This window comes from Melanerpes formicivorus, unplaced genomic scaffold (genome assembly GCF_026170545.1).
Source record: "Melanerpes formicivorus ecotype bairdi unplaced genomic scaffold, bMelFor1.0.p_v2 SCAF_17, whole genome shotgun sequence".
Lineage (NCBI taxonomy): Eukaryota > Metazoa > Chordata > Aves > Piciformes > Picidae > Melanerpes > Melanerpes formicivorus.
In genome coordinates, this window is record NW_027142369.1 from 6373929 (window position 1) to 6393405 (window position 19477).

Sequence of the window (19477 nt, forward strand, 5' to 3'; positions counted from 1 at the left end):
TGATTAGATGAGTATGTCATTTTCCTATTTCTGCTCTTGCTAACAATTTAGTGCAGATATTTAACTGTTTTTTTCCCTTTCCTCAGCTGTCAGACATTGATTCTTTTTCTACCGTGTTTTTAGACTCTCCTTAATTTCCCATCTTCACTTTATATAGTTAACTCAGTGATACCTGTAGGCAGTGATTGTTTCCCATGGGTGTCTGTCTGAGACTCCAGATAAATGTACCTTTCCTGCCTCTCAAGGCCACACTGGGTAGTATGCCTGTTGAGTGAATTGCAGATGCCCATTGGGTACAAATACATTTCTGATGTGCTGATTTGGGATTTTCTCCTGAGGGTTACTCCTGCATCTGGTATAGTAAATCAGTGCAGAGGAAGCTGGAGATACTGCTTTCCCCTATTGGCTGACCAGCCAATTAATTTTGGAGATAAATTAAGATCAAATCTGCTATCACTCTTTAAATTGTATACACTTCTGATGGCTGCTTGAGAAGAGAAGAACCTGTTTCAGACAAGTTCTGCAGCAGTGAAACAGAAGCTGCAGCTATGACCTATATGTTGAATACTAAATCAGTGTACCTTTTTCCCACCCTTTCTTTCCTTTTGTTAATTTAATTCTGTGGCCTTTGGCCTTGTACTCAGCTTTATGTCTTCACTGCATAGAGTAAAGATGATGTCTATCTCTCTATATATGAACTAATATGAACTTCACTGCAATATTCCACTACAGGTACTAAATAATTATGGAATAATATTTCACAGGAATGAAAACAGTGTGAGGAGGACTGTAAATTTGTATTGTGGAATTACTGTAATTTTTGGGAGGTTTTGCCTTCCAGCAATGAACTCTTCTGCTGTATGCCTGTATTCTGAATTAAGTTCACTTTTATTCTGGAATAATTATGCATTGAGGGGGAAAAAACACACACATTTTCTCCTTCTTCAGATCTTACGTGCCACCTAAGAGACAATTCTATGATTCTATGATCAATGATGTTTTCTAAACAAAACTGTTGTTTGATGCCACTCCATCTATATCCATTCATAAATGTGATCATCTTCCAATAATATCTCTGTCACTGGTAGCCAACTTTTCCTTTTTGTCTTTAAAAGGCAGTTTTGATCCCATTCTTATGAGGCATCAATGGAATAATAATGCGTCCCAGTTTTTAAATGGAAAATGTCTGCCAAATGAGCTCTTCAGATGTTGTTGGGCTGGTTTGGGCTAGGATAGAATTAGTTTTCTTCATAGTAGGATTATAAATTCATTTTGGTTGGAGGAGACCCTTAAGACCATCCAGTCCAACTGTTAGCCTAACTGTGCCAAGTCACCATTAAACCATGTAGAAGACACCAATACTGGTGGCTGACATCTGTGTTTAATTCCCAGGAAAATCATGAGCTAGTCCAGATTATTTCATGGTTATTTGGTCCTGATGGAAGGATGAACCATAAACTGGGAAGTGACATGTCCAAATGAGCCACACCTGTGCTGGACCTTGCTCATGTTTGAACTGCTTTGGGAGCCTCGTCTCAGAGCAGTGTAAACACAACTGAGGTGGTATGGGGCAGTAGGTGAAAAAGGGCAGAAAGTGGAAAATATCTTTGTGTCCTGTTTAGGAATCTGAAGTGTAAAAGAAAAAGGTTGATGTCCTTGGGTGGGGTTTTGAAGAATACACATGTTCTTTAGGGTAAATCAGTACCATAATCAGGGAAAATGCCAGCAGAGTTCTGAAATTCTGTGGCTGGTCACTGAGACCAACAGTTTATTTCACATTAAGCACTGGAGAGCTGTGAAATAAAGGCAGATTTAGGGCACTGCACTACACTGAATTAAAATATTTTAATGTAAGTTTCTCAAACTAGATTAACACTAGGTGTTGCTAATTTCTTCTCTGTTCAGCAGTGATTTAGAAATGTTCATGTCCTCAACCTTAGTTAACTCAAGTGGAGTTCATAGTTTGATCTGAAATCCCTGATCATCCTAGAGGTGTCCTGGGGAGGTTCCAGATATCTTCTATGATCTGCTACTGTGCAGTAGGAAGGCTGAGATACAGCTGTATGAAGGCATCAGGCAAGAGCTGTCCATGTCAAAAAATAATGCAAAATAACTGTTGTCAGAAAGAAAAGAAGACTTACTAGGAGGTTCTTGATCCCTAGCTCTTTAGGGGCAGTTTCTAGACAACATATCAACTGGAGGCTAAAAATCCATGATCCCAAACCTTGGGATCCTTTGAGAGTTATCTTTAGGACATCAAAACCATTAACACATAGCTCAGTCTCTCTGAAATGCTGCATTGTAATACATCAATGCATCCTCGTGTTGCAGTACTTGAGCATCCATGTGTCATCGCTGACTCCCCGCATTGGTAGAGCTCATCGTGCCTTTGACAGATAATTGTTCATGTATTTGTATTTGATTGTTTGACATTGCCCTAATGAGTGCAAGTACTTCTTATTAAAAGGGAACTAAATGTACCTCCAGGGTTTAGTAAGACACTAATGTTACTTTGTAGCTCATTGTCCTGTATAGATACTTTCATAATTTTGTACTGATGGAAAGAGTTTTGAAGTCTGTTTCACATATTAATGACTTCAACATTTTAGAGCCGAGTCAGTTACTTGCTTCATAAGCTGCCACTTACCATTGCATAGGTAATCGCATCTGGCAGTCCTCTTTGGGTTGAGCAATGCAAATTGAATTAACATGCAACAGAGATAAAAATTTGCTCCTAATTCTACTGTTGGTGAGGGTGAGGGCTATGGAGGAGGATGGTTATTCTGCCTCCTGCCGTATGGTACTTTGGCAGCAAAAGGAAGGCTTGATCTCTGGCACCACACGGCATTACGCTGATGCACAAATGGCTCTCAGAGTTGAGCTGCATTTCATTGCACTTCATTTGGATGTTCTGTTGCTGTCCAGGTGGTATAATCTGTGAAACTACTTTACTAAAGAATTATCTCTAAAAGAATTTCCTTGTAGAATTTTTGAAGTAAACATGTGAGTTTCTTTGAATTGCCCATTTCTGATTTGCTTTAACACTGGTGCTGCACCAGATTTATATCCAGCAGAAGCCAAACAATTTAATGGGGAACTTAAAGCTTGGTAATTCTATTTTATTTTTTTTTATCATTAACATTAATTTTTTTTTATTATTATTCTTTGGTCATTGGAAGATCTTTGAGTTACCAGTTTTCATGTATTAAAGCACTTGCTGAGTACACCATTTTTTCCCACTGACAGTTCAGAATTAAGGGCACATTAGCTCGTGGTGTTAGAAAGGGTTGTTTTAAAATTTGAGGTGTGTACAATTTTTGAAGTTTTTAATTTTTTTTAAATCAAAGTAGGCTTTCTGTAATTCTGTAAAAAAAAAAAATAGATACAACTTTCACATACTATGGCACATCTGTGATTTTCTATTGACTGATAAATGTATTATATCTAATTTGGGAAGTAGTTTTAATAAGGAGGATTTTCATGCAACACATTTTGCAGATGACTAATCTAGTGTCACAGTGATAATATGATCTTGTAGTTGGCTTTGTTTCCAGTGTTAGCACTGGAATGCATAACTGAAGTCCATACTTGACAGTGAGCAAAAGGAACTCTGCTCATCTTTTCTGAAGTACACAATTGCTGTGGCAGTACTGGTGGTGTGCAGGTTATGTGGGAGTATCAGATGACTGTATTATGCCATTTCCCAGGGATGACTGCATGTCTGTTTGGCTGCACCGAGCTCACCAATCATTTCTTAGACTGTTACCCCTTCAGTACTTGAGCTGAAGGGTTTAACCACAAGGGGTAACCACAAAACGTGGCTGGGGCTGACACTTTTGATATTGATGGTAAAGTGTATATGGGAAGAATTTGAGGTCTCTTCCAACCTTGGTGATACTGTGAGACTGTAATTTCTCCCATTGCCATCAGGATGCTTTAAAAGTGGCTAACCAGTCTGTAAAAATCTTCCCAGTACACTGATTATGAAAAACACTATATGCTGGAGGCACAAATGCTCTTAAAGCACAGGTAGTGTACTTATCCCATTCATTACAGCCTGGTTCATATACAATCCCCGGTTTCAAGGAGACGTTGTTTTGGAAAAGTGGTGATTTTTGGACTTTCACTCAAATCTTCTAGCAGATTGTATTAGTACGGAATTACAAATGAGTGCAAGCTGCAGTACCATGAAGACTGTTACAGTTTCAATTCTTGGATCACAAACTGTTGACATCTCACTGCTGACACCAGATAATGCTTGTTTGCTCAACGGTATAGAGAAGCTCATTTGTGCACGCTGTGAGGAGTTTGTTTGCCATCACTGAGGTACAAATACATGTGCACGAGTGCAGCACCAGGCCTTTAGGAAGATGAGACTCTACAATATGAAAAGGGAATTGCACATAAACAGAGATGCCTAAAGCTGCTTGCACCGCTTAAACAAATGACACGATTTTGGAATATTCAAACTGGATTGTGAATATTAAAGAGGGGGTAAAAATAGAAGTATGTAATTCTGACTTTCGGACTGCCCTTCTTCTCCTTGTATCTCTGCCCTTGGTGAATCTAATGGTAAACCCCCCTTGACTGACAGGGCAAAGGGGTAGGCATTGCAGTCTGTAGATTTAAACATATGCTGAAGACACAGGAACCTGGGCAGAGGAACAAGCCATTAAAAAAGTCCACTTGTGTATATCATTTGAGTAAACCCCTTCCTGCAGAGGCAGAGTGGAGCCAGTTTTGTGTATCCTTTCAAACAGCTACAGCTTCCTTCTCCTTAGGAGGAGCAATTTAACAGCAGGTATCAAGAGTTGGCATCTTCGTTGCTTCTGTGAGTAGATCAGCTGCTGGTAATGTGAAGACATTGCATGTCAAGGCAGGTTATAAAACCACAGATCCACACAGTCATTGAGATGTTTTATCAGGATTATGAGATTTTGAAATTCAACGCAGTTTTCAGGCTGTCAGAGTTTGGACAAGGCATATGGTAACAATGCTCCAATGGTAACCACCTAAGTCTGGACAGGTGTCACTGGCATGCCTGGGTTACCCCAGCTGCTGCATAGCAGATCACTACCTCATGCAGGCAGCTTAAACTGTGCAGCTGCTATTGTATTCTATTTCGAGGCATGCTGTTTGCTTGCCTTGTGTACCTCTTTAGCTACAGGCAGTTCAGACAGCTTTTTATCAGAGGTGAATCATCCATTCTGTCATGGCATAATCAAGGATTTTGTGTTTCCATGACTCAGAGGAAAAGGTGGTGGTGTCCCCTCCAAGTCATGGCTATATAAGCTGCCTTTGTTTCCCGATTCACTTCAAGACAGGAGAAGGAACAAGATGCAGAATCATAGTTTCGCTATATACTTGATTTTCTTGGTACCTTCCTTTCCCCCTCAACAAATCTGTGCTTCATAAGATGAGCTGCAGGGGCCACGGGTTTGCAACGGTACCAACAGGATAAATATTTCTGTGTTTCTAGTTGATTTGAAGACGATTGGTGTGTGTTCCCCTCCTTTTGCTGGCAAAGGTTACCCCTGTTAGATGTACTGCTTTTCCTTTTGTATCTTTTTCCCATCTGTTATCTTTTCAATAGAAGCTGAGGAGTAGCTCCCTTTTGGGCTGCCAGATAACTGAGTGTGAATCAGAGTGGTGCCCTGGTGTGCACACACATGAGATTGTACAGTGAGGGCAGACTGTGCTCTCTCAAACTCCATGGTAATATCATGTTCCCCTCTGTCAGCTCATACAGATGAGGGAATCCTGCTTCCCCCCTTCCTTGCGTGATATCAATTCCCAGACCTAAGATAGGAGCCAAGGGAATCAACCTTTTCCTGAGCTGAGCAACCAGGTTATCATAGCAATAGGTAAGAAAAACAATTCTTTGTTTAAAATTATAACTATGTATCAGCTATTAAATAAAGGACAGTGCATGCATATAAGGTATACAGAATTTATAGATTACAATTATACAAAGTCAGTGGTTATCTGGGTAATGAAGCCATAAAGACAGCAAATGCTTGTACTGAAGAACTCCAGACTTTACCTTGGAACTCGCTGACTGGTGACTGCTTACTGAGTGTCAGAGCCTGGCTTTATTGCCCTGACTTCTGAAGGTTTTGTAACGTCTCTCTGCCTGAACAATTGCTTGCTGTGAGGTCTGTGTAGAGAGGAATGCTATCTTTAGAAAAACTGCCTTCCTATTTCTTTATTTAAAATTACCTCTGTGAGGCAAGCAGATATTTATTGCAAGTAGTTATGTATTATAAATACTGTATCACCAGGCTATATATTAAGCAAGAAGTTTTGTAGTGAAGCTGGTTAGATCTTGCTTGCTGATCAGATGCTTGGGCTCCTATCTTGTAGCTCCTACATTAGACATACTCTCATCTTCTGATTTCTTGCTTAGTATTAGCCTCAATTAAGTAAAGTTGCATTAGAAAAATTAGTTATTTTTATTCATGCTTCTTGAAACTTTGGTTTGTACTAAATTAACAGTTTTTAACATTACACTGTGAAATGTTTTACAGTCAAACTGTAAAATGTAGATAATAGCTTCCCAGATGGCATACTTGTTTTTCTGAGGACATAGTCACTCTGCAATAAGGGACATGGTGCTCCTGGCACAGACACCTGGGGTGGGAGCTGCAAACCTTTGCACAAGATTGTGAAAGGATGTACCTCATGTGTTAGGGTAACACAGTTGCTAGACATTCAGGCCAGGGCTCTGTTCTCTGCTGTCCTTGTGTGCTGCTGGAGTACCTGTAGTCTTACAGCCACTGCTCTGTTGGGGGGATCAGAGAGCAAATGGAGTATGTAGTAAGAAAAATAATATACATGCCCTGAATACATCCATGTGTGCTTGGTATTCTAGCCAGTGATACAAGAACAAGCATCTTGTGTAAGATGTATCAGCTGTAGTTCTGGGCCTTTTCTCCCAAAGAAGGTGGCTCCTTAATGATCTTCTAGTTGATTAATCATTTTAGTTAATAATTGTTCATGGGCAGAATTTATTTTAAAACATATGCTTTGGGTGCTGATTAATATTCTTTTGACATATTTTATTTTCCGTGGTAGGAAATAACTCCTCTGAGAAATTTTGCTTTTGGCAGCTAGCGTAGCTGAGAAGAGGTTTTTCAATTGCAATATCACTCTAGAAGGGTATTCCTTCCCAACTGCTACATAGGGGAATGATATTACTGTATTTTACTATATTACACATTACTACACTACTATATATAGCAGTATATAACTGCCAGGAACCTGCTTGACTGTGGCATGTATATAAGGGTATATAAGGTTCTGCTGCTATCTTAAAGGGTTTATCTGTAGATAAAAGCATAGCAGGTTGCTGTATCTTGGCCATGACAGTAGGTCATGGATTGTCCTGCACTGTCTTCCAGAATAAGTTTTAACAAGTCAGTTCTAAATATGCAGTGTCAGAAAACTACAATGCAACCAAGTTTCTCCCAGTTTATGTATATTTCCACTGGCCTTTTCCTCGTTTGAGTGTAAAAGTGATTAAAACAAAACAGAAAGGAAGGTGTTCAGGTATTTTAATTTTTAGAAGTAGTTGGATTTATTTGGCTCAGTAGGCAAACATTTATCATTTACAGTGTTGTTTGAACTTGTATAGCAACGCTATTTCCTCAGATTGTTTCATAAGGTCACAAATCCCATTGCAGTGCAAATCACAGCCCTTGAAGACTGGAGTTCTGCAGCAACCTTTTTGTGAAGCTAGTCCTGCTAGACACTCATGTTGTAATGGTCTTTAGACACTGAAGTACTCTCCATACCTTTGAGTGGTATTCTGTAGTTCAGTGAATGATTGAGTATTGTTGTGCTATTGTGCCAATGCATTTCTATATTTATATTCACTTTTGCTTTCAGTTTTTCCAGGTGATTACAGGAGGACAAGGAATAGAGAATCACAGTTTCATATAGACTTAGGCAGCTTTTGTTGCTGAAGTTGGGAAAGCTCTATTCAGTCTTTCAAGTGCTGATGTCAGTTTCATTCAGAATACAGCAGGAAGAACAGGCCTTATTGAAAAGTCTAATGGAAGTCAGTAAGGGAATTACAGTTAGTCATTGCTGATGAACTTTTATGCCAAGTATTTCCTAGATGGTTAGTATTAAGCAAAACTGTAGTGACTTTCAGATATGAAGTTGGAGGATACAGAGAGATTTTGTTAAATGGTAACTGACTTTGGAAAGGAAGGAATGATCATATCTACATAAGGTTTTAAATAATGCCTGCTGCCAGTGTGTTAATTAAAAATTACATTTATAGTAGTGGGCACTAAGGGAAAAAGCAGAGCTATGAAATCTTCAACTTTGCGTGGAGACATTGTTCAAGTTTTTTTCAAGATAGACATATGCAACATTGCAAGATGCGTAGGTGTGTGTAGTGCAGATGAGGGGAGGCATTTTTGTATTTATGTAAAACTCAAAGTTTGAGTTGAGGAGACGAGAAGTTATTGATCTTTGAAACTAGATTATACTCTCACTGCAGCTAAGATTTTCGAGTCTGGTGATTACAGAGTCATCACCAAATTCAAGGTACTCTAAAAAGTGTAATCTTCAAAGAGTTACAGTGCAACATTACCTGAAAATAGGGCTGGTTTAGAGTGATTGAAGTTTAGTAGCTAAAACATTAACCATATCTTAAATTTTTGGTTTCTGTATTCATGGTTATTGCTTGCAGAAGTATATTGAAAAACATACCATTGAAGTTGAAAATGTAAGAGCAAATGTACAATTTATTGTGCTCTTAAGCATTTTTCTTTAAACTGGCTGACTTAAATGTGGGAAAAGCTGGTGATATAGCCTGTTATCTTCCCTGAGTTTCAATATATTATGGTAAATTAATAAGAACCTTCTGGAGCTTACCTTGTCAACCAACATCTACAGCTTCTTGCAGAAAGGAACATCTCTATCTGAATAATAATGACTTCAGTGCATTTGGATTCCAGTGGCTGAAAATATTTTCCCCCCTTAAGCTTCTTAGACTCCTGTCTGAGGCACTTGTAGGTCTCTGTGCCCCTGTATGTTGTCAATCTGGATGTTTTTAATCATAGGTACTTCTTCAGACCTTTGACTTAGTTATCTTTGTCTCCATCTTTTGGAATTTTTTGGGTTTTTTTCACGCTGTTGCCTTTGCGTGGATCATAGATACTTTAACTTCACTGTCACCCTGAAGTAATTCCAATACTTGTATCCTTGTGCGTTGCCATCATCATCTGCCTATCATGGCTGTTTCATTCCTTTGCCAGATTTAGGTAGCAGACTCTCTGGAGAAAGTACTTGAATCTTTGTGAAATGGTTTGCAAGACTGTGGAGCTCTATAAGTTTTGTGGTTAAGACCCTGGTGGAAGGCTACAACCATTGCGTAATTTTTCAGGAAAGGCACTCTTGAAGCCACAAATATTTTTTTGAGGATTAAGTTTTTTGTGCCTGTGCCAGTCACTTTGGAAGTGTATTTGGAGGAAATAGACAAGAAGATAGTAAAAATAAGGCATTGAGAATGTGAAACTCAGTACAGCGAAGGTTGGTTTAAGTAACTGGAGTAATGATAATTAATAACACTTAAGTATCAGTTCTCTGGTTTTTCTACAGAGCAGAGATTCTGAGGTGGAAAGCTGTAACCTAATTGGAAAATACAGTCATGTTGGTTATATGTTTATCTACAGTGCACTAATTTTTAAATCATTTTCCAGTCTTTTGGTTTATAGGTGCTGCATTATTATTCTTTTTTATTAATTGTATTTTTTCCCCAGCGATTAATGAATTTCCTGAAGATATATTTACAAATAAAGAACGGCAGCAAGGAGGAGTTCTACTTCATATAATTGCTGTAAGTTTGCCTCTACTGTGCTTGATTTTCATTTTCCTTTTATTTGTCTGGCAAGATGTTAATCATCTTACTGGCCCTAGTAAATAGAGCTCTGTATATATCAACATGTTTCTAATACTTTGATTTCAGTATTTTTGGTATGCCTGCATAGGTACAAGTGCTTAATGTCTTAGGGACATGCTTTAGTGGTGGACTTCGTAGTGCTAGCTTAACGGTTCAACTTGATGGTTTTAAGGGTATTTTCCAAGACCCTTATGATTCCATGATTTCAGAAGATGATGCAAGTCTGAATTTGCAGTGCCTCTGCATTCATCCTCTTGGATATAAAATCCTGACTGGAAGGATCACAAGCTTGTACTTACTTGTTTGTGGAAACAGGATTTGGAATTCCTTCGATGACATCAAGCATGATGTGGAAGATTCTTGGTTCTCTCCTTTCTTATTGTTCTTCTGTGCTAAAGGTGGATTTGTAATTAAAAAGAAAACAGCCCTGAAGTAATACAGAAAATGTCATGTGGAGTTTTATACTTTTTTGTCAAAAAAACCCTAAACAAACAAGTCAGGCCTGCTGCCTCCAGTTTTCAATTCCCACCTCAGGGAAAATAAAGTTAAGAGGAATTGTTTGATGGACAGCAGCAGGACAGCATGATTAGGCCCACTGCATAAGGACAGGACATAAAGCCACGTAAGACAGTGGGAGAATCACATGTATACAGGGAACCAGGGTAATTCCTCAGAGGTTTGGAGCAGTGAGCCATGGTCACAGAGGATCACAGAATCACTAAGGTTGGAAGAGACCTCAAAGATCATCGAGTCCAACCTGTCACCACAGACCTCATGACTAGACCATGGCACCAAGTGCCACGTCCACGTCCAGGGTTTGCTTATTTCCAGGTGTGATTAATTCTTGAGTATTGTAAATCAGTGTAGTGTTACTTTGCATTTAATTACTTGGTCCAGTAATTAATTTGAAATATAGATGATGCATGTGTAACTCTGCAAGCCTGAGTCATTATTTTCCTTTATATGAAGTCAGTTGTGGCACATTGATATGTCAAACTGTGGTATCTTTCATTTTCTGAGGTCTGGCAAACACTCTTGTTCTAAACTTTATCTTACATGTTGTTATGCCATAAATTGATCAGCAGAGGGGTTTTTATTTGGAAGGAAATAAAAAGAAGCTAAATATTTCTCTTAACCTGAATTACTATAGCATTGCCTTCTTTTCTGTTTCACCTACAGGAAAAATCTGAAGTATTTCCTGAATTTATTTTCTTTACAGGCTCTTTATATGTTCTATGCTTTGGCTATAGTGTGTGATGACTTCTTTGTTCCATCCTTAGAGAAAATTTGTGAGGTATGTTAAAGAATTTTATTCTTTCAGGAATTTATTTAGAGAATATTATGGAATTAAACATTTTGTGCTATAATGTTTGGAGTTCCTTCCTGCCAACTTTCTGACTTTGGTCAAATGTACCTTAAGCATGTAGCTAGGATGGATATGACATATGGATAAACTTGCTTTATTACTGTACTCCTAGTCTGAAAAGTGACTTTTGAAAAGAGATGATGCATAGACAAATTAATGTTGGCTATTCAAATGTTACTGCACATCTACCACAGTATTAGCAAGGAGAAAGCAAGCATATGTGATCCTAGTGTGAAGGGAGAATGCGGGAGACAAGTATGTACCTTGGTTTGATAGGGCATTTTACTTGTGAAAAGTCAGTAAGTATATTTCCTTTATGTAATTCTTGAGAAGACTTGGCAAAATTACATGTAGGATTCCAATTAAGTGAGTTGACTGGGACAGGATTAGATTTATTCTTGGCTTGTAAATACAGTGTTAGGTAAGGTAAAATGAATACAAAATACAAAACCAGATTTTAATTCCTTTCTGAGGGCAAAATGAAAAGGTCATCTGCTTTGCTTTGTAACAAAAATGTGTGCCTGCTTTCTGAAATACTTCTGTAGTTAAAAAAAATCTGTTTTCCTATGGGTATAGATATTAAATTCCTATTGGTGTTGCTCAGAGCTATGTACTTTTGATTATTAATAAAAGAACAAATGAAAAAATAAGGGAGACAGAGAAAGACCATAAAATACTCAATAGGGAACTTCCCCCCCCCCCCCCCGATGTTCTGATTTCAGCATGCAACTTATACACCATCTTTAATTGTACCAATTAGGTTGCACCAATTAAGTTGTCACTGATCCTTCATAAAGTCTTTGCCTTTTGTCTCATGTTCTGCTGAATTCAGACAGCACACTTAACATCTGAGTTCCTGCAGCAATGTGCTGGTTATAGATCAAATGGTACAGTAAAGGGCTTCTGTTTGTTTTGTCAAGTTCTGGAGGATACCATGTTCATCAGCTCAAAACGTTGCACAAGGCCTGAATAATACAGGTTTCTGTACAGGTCCTTTGTCATTAATCACTTTCCTGTCCTTGGAAGAAAAATAAGGTACTAAAGATGAGTCTAGAAACTCTGAAAAAGGAAAAAGCCACACCGTGAACCCTTCTCTATAGTTCAAGGGAAAGATCTTCAGACAGTATTAAATTGATACAGCCCACTTGTAAAGCTTTGCATATTTCTGCTGGTCTGCAAATTCACGGGTTACCTATATCCTTTTAGAGTTTAATTGTCATAGAAATAGATCTGTTTACAGTACACAGGACACTCTTGGTCTAACTGAAATAATATTTTTCTGTCAGTGAACTCACTTTTGATTTACACAGCTGTAAAGCAAAGCTGGAATCATGCCTGCTGTTCAAAAGCTTTTTTTATTTCTTTTTTTTCCCCCAGAGAGATTATACTTTTCTCTTTGGGGTTTTTATTTTCAAATTCAGAAGCCCAAATAATCAACCTCAATTCTTGAATGATTGTGTTTAGAGTTCCAGAAGTAAACTACTGAAAACCATTTGAGATGTTTACAGTCTTTCTGAATTTGCACAGATCTAATCATCTGCATGTAAACCACAATTGGCTGTTGAGTTATATGTAAGCAGGCAATTTTATCTGATACCTTGCTGAGTAGGATATAAACATTTTACCTGCCCATGGTATCTTTGCCTCCTCAAAATGCAGTGTCTAATTTTGTATCCTAATGAGTATTCACCCTTTAACAGCGCTGTGGCCAGAAAATGAAGAGCTTCTATCTTTGCAGCTGTAGAACTGTGCAATGTAAATGCAATAGCAGTGACAAAATTACCAATGGTTTTCTTCCAGAAACTACATTTGAGTGAAGATGTTGCTGGAGCCACATTCATGGCAGCAGGGAGCTCCACTCCAGAACTGTTTGCATCTGTTATAGGTATGGAGCTCACACAGTAGCTTTTGAGATCCGCTGTTAAAAAATCAGCAGCTGATTAAGCAGAGGTATCCAAAAGTACTGCCATTCTTCTGTCAATTTATAGTCAGCAGTTGGAGCTGTCAGCTAGTCTGTGGTTCATGGTATAATTAACTACTCAAAATACCTCAAGAAACTGTGAATCTCCTCTCAAAACAGAGAGGAATGGCTGATTATGAACATAGGAAGTTAAGAAGAGATTTTTTGCAGTCCCCTGAGAGAGAATTAAAAGATATTTGCTTCTTTGCCTTCTTTCTTCTAGTAAAGGAATTTAATTTTAGCAAGGAAGTAGGAGAACACGGAACATGGGAAAAGAACAAATTAATGTATAGATAAGTCAGATCTGTTAAAAGCAGAAGAACATGGTGTACATTACTTACAGAATTATTTGAACTAATCTCTGAAATGAAAGATTACTGGTATAAAGAGGACGTCTGTATGGCAAAAGCAATACCTATTATGAGAAGGAAGGACATACAGGACTACACTGAAAAAGAAGAGGGAAAGCAGCAAGTTTCATGGAAACATATAATTGCAGAATAGTTTGTGTTGGAAGGGGCCTTTAAAGGCCATCAAGTACAACCCCCCTGCAAGGAACAGGGACATCTCCCATGAGATTGGATTGCTCAGAGCCCTGTACAGCCTGACTTTGAATACTTCCATGGATGGGACATCTACCACCTCTCTGGGCAACCTGTTTTCAGCATTTCACTACCCTCATCACAATTTTTTCCCCCATATATGGAGTCTAAATCTACCCTTTACAACCATTACTCCTTGTCCTATCACAGTAGGCCCTTTAAGTATTGCAACAAGGTTCCCCCAGAGCCTTCTCCACTCCTGGTTGATCAACTCCATCTCTCTGTCTGTCTTCATGGGAAAGCCCTCTGATTAATTTTGTGATCCTCCTCTGGACCTACTCCAACAGATTCATATATTCTGTGCTGAGGACCCTAGAGCTGGACCCAGTACTCCAGGTGGGGTCTCACCAGAGCAGAGTGGAATGGCAGAATCACCTCCCTTGACCTGCTGTCCACATTTGTTTGTTTGTTGGGGTTTCTTTTGTTGCCGCTTTCTGGGCTGTGAGCACACATTGCTGGCTCATGTCCAGCTTTACACACCTAAGGTGTCAACACACCTAAGCCCTTCTCTGCAGGGCTGTTTTTAAGTATCTTCATCCCCCAGCCTGTACTGGTACTGTGGTTTGCCCCAACCAATGTGCAGGACCTTGCACTTGTCTTTGCTGCATGTCAGAAGGGTTCAGCAAGGCCAAGTGCACATGAGCCCATTTCTTGAGTTTGTCCAGGTCCCTCTGCATAGCATCCCATCTTTCTGGCTTGTCAACTGCACCACTCAGCTTGGTGTCCTCTGAAAATGCTGAGGTGTAGTTTTTTTCTTTCCCCTGTTCTCATTGCTGAAGATATTAATCAGTACTTATCTCAATAAAAACCCCTGAGGTACAGCAGTCATCACTGATCTCCTCACAGAGATAATTGACCACTACCCTCTGGATGTGACCATCTAACCAATTCATTATCCATTGACCAGTCCACCTACAGAATCCCCATCTCTCCAATTTGGAGAAGGATGTTACGGAGAACCATGTCAAAGACTTTACAGAAGTCCAGATAGATTACATCCTTAGCTCTTCCTTTGTCCAGTGATATAGTCAGTCCATCATAGAAGACCGCTAGGTTGGTCTGGAAAGACTTGCCATTGATGAAGCCATGCTGGCTGTCTGAAATCACCTCCCTCCATATGTTCTGGGAGATGTCTTGATGTTACCAATTAACACACTTGCTTTGGCGACCAACAGATGCAGAATTGCATCACCTTTGGTAGCACTGTCTATTAACCTGGCTTAAGAAGTTATCCTCAGTGTGTTCCAGGAGTCTCATGTATTTGCCTCTAGATTGTTACTTTTCCAGCAGATGTCAGGATGACAAAGTCCCTCAGCAGAAGAAGGGTTTGTGTGCCCAAAGCCTGCTGTAGCTGGAGTAAGAAGTCTTTGTTAGTAGGCTACCCTTGATTAGGCAGCCTGTAGTAGACAGCAGCCACAAGGTTCCCTTTGTTGCCATGGTGTCTTAATTATTACCCATAAGCTTTCAAACTGCTTGTGGGTGTTCTTCAGGGACAGCTCTTGGCAGTGTATCCATTTCTGAATATGGGAGGCAACCCTTCTGGCTCTCTTTGCTTTCTTGTCCCTTCTGAACTGCCTGTGGCCATTGATAGCCCCGTTCCAGTCATGAGATTTGTACCACCAAGTTTCAGTAACAACAACTAAGGTGTAGCTTTCTTAGCAGCACAGTGTCTTAAATCTGATAAATCTGCCTTTATTGAAGCCCTAGTAGGCATTCTGCTGCTATCCCAGCTGACATTTTTACAAACTTCTAGGGAAATACAGTCTAAAGGAATACATTATAACCTCACATCCAACTTATTAAACATCAACCAGTATAAACCTTTAAGGCTTCCTTTAGCAAAAGATATAAGATTACTTACCTAGGAGAAAGGCTTCTTTGCTTTATTATACTGAAATAAATTCTGTTTCTCATGTGGCTGGAGATGTTTTATGCTTGTTTGAATTACTACACCACTACCAACCAAACTGAAATACAGGACTTACTGCTGAAGTAAGTAGTCAATATTTGCTGTGGAGATGTTACGCCAAAAAAGAAGTAGCTGCTAGTTAGACTAAAAGCACAAAATATTCCACAGAGAAGTGAGCATTTATTAGGAAACATGTTTTAGTTCAACTTTCAAAACCCTCCTGTTCCCAGGGAGAACATGTTCTAAGCAATTGCCTGTGAACTAAAATGAAATCACAGAGGTAATAATGCATGTTTTACTCCCTCTGCAGGTGTGTTTATCACTCATGGAGATGTAGGAGTAGGAACCATTGTTGGTTCAGCAGTTTTCAACATCCTCTGCATTGTTGGTGTCTGTGGAATATTTGCAGGACAGGTTAGTAAGATGCTATCTTTATAGAGTTCAACTGCTTACAGTGTAGGGGGTTCCATGAGTAAACAGTAAGTAATGAGTTAAAAAAAAGAGAACGTTATTCAAAACCACAAGTGAGCTGGCATTGTGAAATGTGTTGGAAAGAATTTGCAAATGCTTTACAAATAGCAAATGTTTCCAAAAGGTTCAGCTGTAGTTTCAGCACTCCAAACATGGATCATACAGAGGACACTGGTTTCTCTGTATATCTAATACTGTGTTCACAGTCAACTGATCAGTGGCATTTGCTAATCCTTCCTGGTACTGATGATGATCAAAGAATCTGGGACACAAGCAGTAGATTTGCTTCATCTGCTCTGTAGATGTGTATAATTTTTTTTCAGGTATTAAGTCTGATTTATCTACAAATATACTGAAGTGGCAATGATTGATTTGCTGCAGTAGAATGAGTTATACTTTGCAATTGAATGTATGGCCTATTAAAATACCATTAGTAAGAAATTTATTTCATTAATGGAAGTTTCTATATGATTTTTATTGCTGGTGGTTATTAGAGATTCATCATCTAAAACACTGCTATGTCTTCCTGTTAGCATAGATTTGTGATTGGTTCCAGAATTGTTCCTAAAAGTAATTCTACTTACACACCTAAGTGATTGCAAGATAGAGGCCTCCGTTTTGTCTTTTAAGTGGCTGAAGGTATGATATTTTTCAGGTGGTTTGTCTCACCCGGTGGGCAGTGTTTCGGGACTCTGTGTACTACACAATATCTGTGATTGTACTTATTGTTGTAAGTAGTTCTCTTATCACTTACTGTGTTTCATAGTTCTCCTATTAATTAATGTGTTTTGCTACTTGAATTTTTGGAGGACCAGCCTGCTAACCATCAGTGTACACTGGTGAAGTTTGATTCCTAGTTAGTTCTAGTTACATCTGGAAGTGAGGGCTTGCCTGCAGAGTATAGTTCAAATACAAAACCTTCATACAGCCGCACAGAATGTGTGTCCATCGTGTGTGTTAATGGCCATTTGGTATCTACAGTCTTTAAAATTGTGCAGGCTAGCAAGCTGCAGTTACACAGGGCAGTTACCCCTCCTAACCTAGGAGACTGCTTGTCATGCAGACGGAAAATGTTGAGCTGTACCTCTGTTTAAAACAGGGAGAGTGGTTGCTTCTTGCTTCTGCACAGTAACTTTATTTCACACATTCTAGCTAAAAGTTTCTAAATACAGCACAGATGAGATATCACTTTGTTCATCTAGAGCAGTGATGCAGTTCCTGAAGATACTCATTTATTGCATTTGGTGACGGGGGGGAAAGAATCCGCTTGGCTTGGTTTGTAATCAATATGGATCACTAGCTGCCCATTGAGTTACTGGAGTTAGGTAGGGTGGAGTAAAATGTGTGCAACCACTAGTCCTAAGAAGAGAAATAGTGGCTGCCTTTTCTGCTAAAAACTGGTCTAGATGCTAAGGGAACTTGGAGCTAAGTCTCTTGAGAATGCATGACTTTGCTGTCATGTACATAGCACAGTGTGTAGGTACATGAGTGCATAATTGTCTGCCTTTCAGGCATGCTCACGCTGCTTTACTAAATACTGTTTATAATAATCACTGAGAGGGTTCCAAGCTGTGTTCGCAATGTTTGTGCTTTTTGAGGGGTATGATCCATGCAGTGAAAGTTCTGTTTAGAAAGTGTTAAAACTCTAGCTCCAGGCTAGATATGACTCAGATTAAATAAATTTGACTGTTTTTCACAGTAGTTTGGCTAAATGGTCAAATTATGTATTTCCTTTTTCTTCTTCTAGTTCATATACGATGAGAAAATAGAATGGTAAGTTGTGTAAGTTATTTTCTGCAGCCCCATATTTGCCATGAGACTGATCAGTAAATAGATTTGCAGTGTAATTAGCTTTCATTCATACATGCTGTGAGTATGAGCCTGATTTGACACCTGGGAAAACCTGTGTATTTTCTTTGTTTATATTTTTATGGTGATCAGGCAAAAGTAAAAGAAAATGTAAGAATCTGGAAATGTGAATGAAGTAAATAGGCTACTTAGAAGGCCTCATGTGCAGAGAGGGTAACCAAAGTTCTGTTGCTCTGATTCTGGCTGTTAACATTATGGGGGTTTTAGATCATCCAAGTGGGATCCTAGTGGAGGTTCATAAGCACCTTCTGAAAGAGTCCTGTCAGAGTGTCTGGCCTGTATTTGAACGCTGAAATGACGTAAGACCTTGGCATTATGAACCTCAGAGGGTAGCTGTGGTTTTAGTCTGCATAACACGTTTCTGAAACATGCATTACATTTTATTTGCAAGTTTGTTGGAACTTGAGTGTCTGCTTCCCCCCATTCTGTCGAGACACCATCTAATCTTTAATGATGTGAATCCTGTGTACACAGATGTGACTTGTAGTAGGTGTTTAATGCACGTTCCTACATGAAACTTGTAAAGCATACAGCTGTTTGACCTCTTAACAATTTTTTTTTTGTCTCTTTGAGGTGGGAAAGCCTTATACTCATCATTATGTATTCATTCTACATACTTATAATGAAGTAAGTGCTTTTCTTCTCCATATGCCCTTTAGGTTTTAGTAGACCGTGATTCTTGTAGTGTAGTTTTGTCCTTGGCCTTCCTGCTGAGGACACTACAGCCAGTCATGTTTCTGTGTAAGATCCCTTCCTTTTCATGATTAATTAGTTTTGCTCTAGATTTATGCTTAGTCAACAGCAAACATTTTCATGTCACCTTTTTGTACTGCACTGAGGTAAAGTAACTTGCAGAAGAAATTGAGAGAAAATGTCATTTATACAAAGACAGAGGAAAAAGTCCACTAGGTACTCTGGATTGTGGGGACATACCATGTCAGCTACTACACATTTTGTAACCTCTGGAGTACAAGGTCAAGGAACTTAGATAGGCTGCTAAGCATATATTTATCTTTAGACCATTATATACCAGATTGCATAGTGACATCCTTCTTCTATAATGTCATGGACAGGACAGTCAGAGGTCTGACTGTTACTGCAGGAGTCTGTGAATCTACCCTTCTGCTGCAAGTTACTTAGACTTAACCCTTGGTGCCCTTTCCTTACAAATCACCCTTTTTGAAACTTGAGCTTCCTGTTTTTTCTTACAGCAGGTTTTGGCAGAGTTCTCTGACAGCCCTCTTAGATCCCCCTCTAGTGCTAAAATAGATGCATTCTTCCTTCAGAAGGGTTATGGTCAACAGTCTCAGAAATGCTCGAGCATCTGCAGTAGGGAACACACTACTGAGAAAAGCAGTAAGGTTAACTGTTGATGCAGGAGGAAAGA

General features: G+C 39.1%; 1 protein-coding gene across 4 annotated transcripts in view; it reads left to right on the plus strand.

The window, feature by feature from the left end:
* SLC24A4 (solute carrier family 24 member 4) overlaps window positions 1-19477 on the plus strand; it is a 91339-nt gene that overhangs the window by 39254 nt on the left and 32608 nt on the right. For all 4 annotated transcript variants that reach the window (XR_010988619.1, XR_010988620.1, XM_068148801.1 and 1 more), the window contains exons 4-10: window positions 9774-9850; window positions 11133-11207; window positions 13080-13164; window positions 16061-16164; window positions 16877-16951; window positions 17969-17994; window positions 18664-18717. Coding sequence is in view for 2 of the 4 variants with exons in the window: in XM_068148801.1 (XP_068004902.1) it covers window positions 9774-9850; window positions 11133-11207; window positions 13080-13164; window positions 16061-16164; window positions 16877-16951; window positions 17969-17994; window positions 18664-18717 (496 nt within the window). In the remaining 2 variants the exon portion in view is untranslated. The remainder of the gene's footprint in view (window positions 1-9773; window positions 9851-11132; window positions 11208-13079; window positions 13165-16060; window positions 16165-16876; window positions 16952-17968; window positions 17995-18663; window positions 18718-19477) is intronic.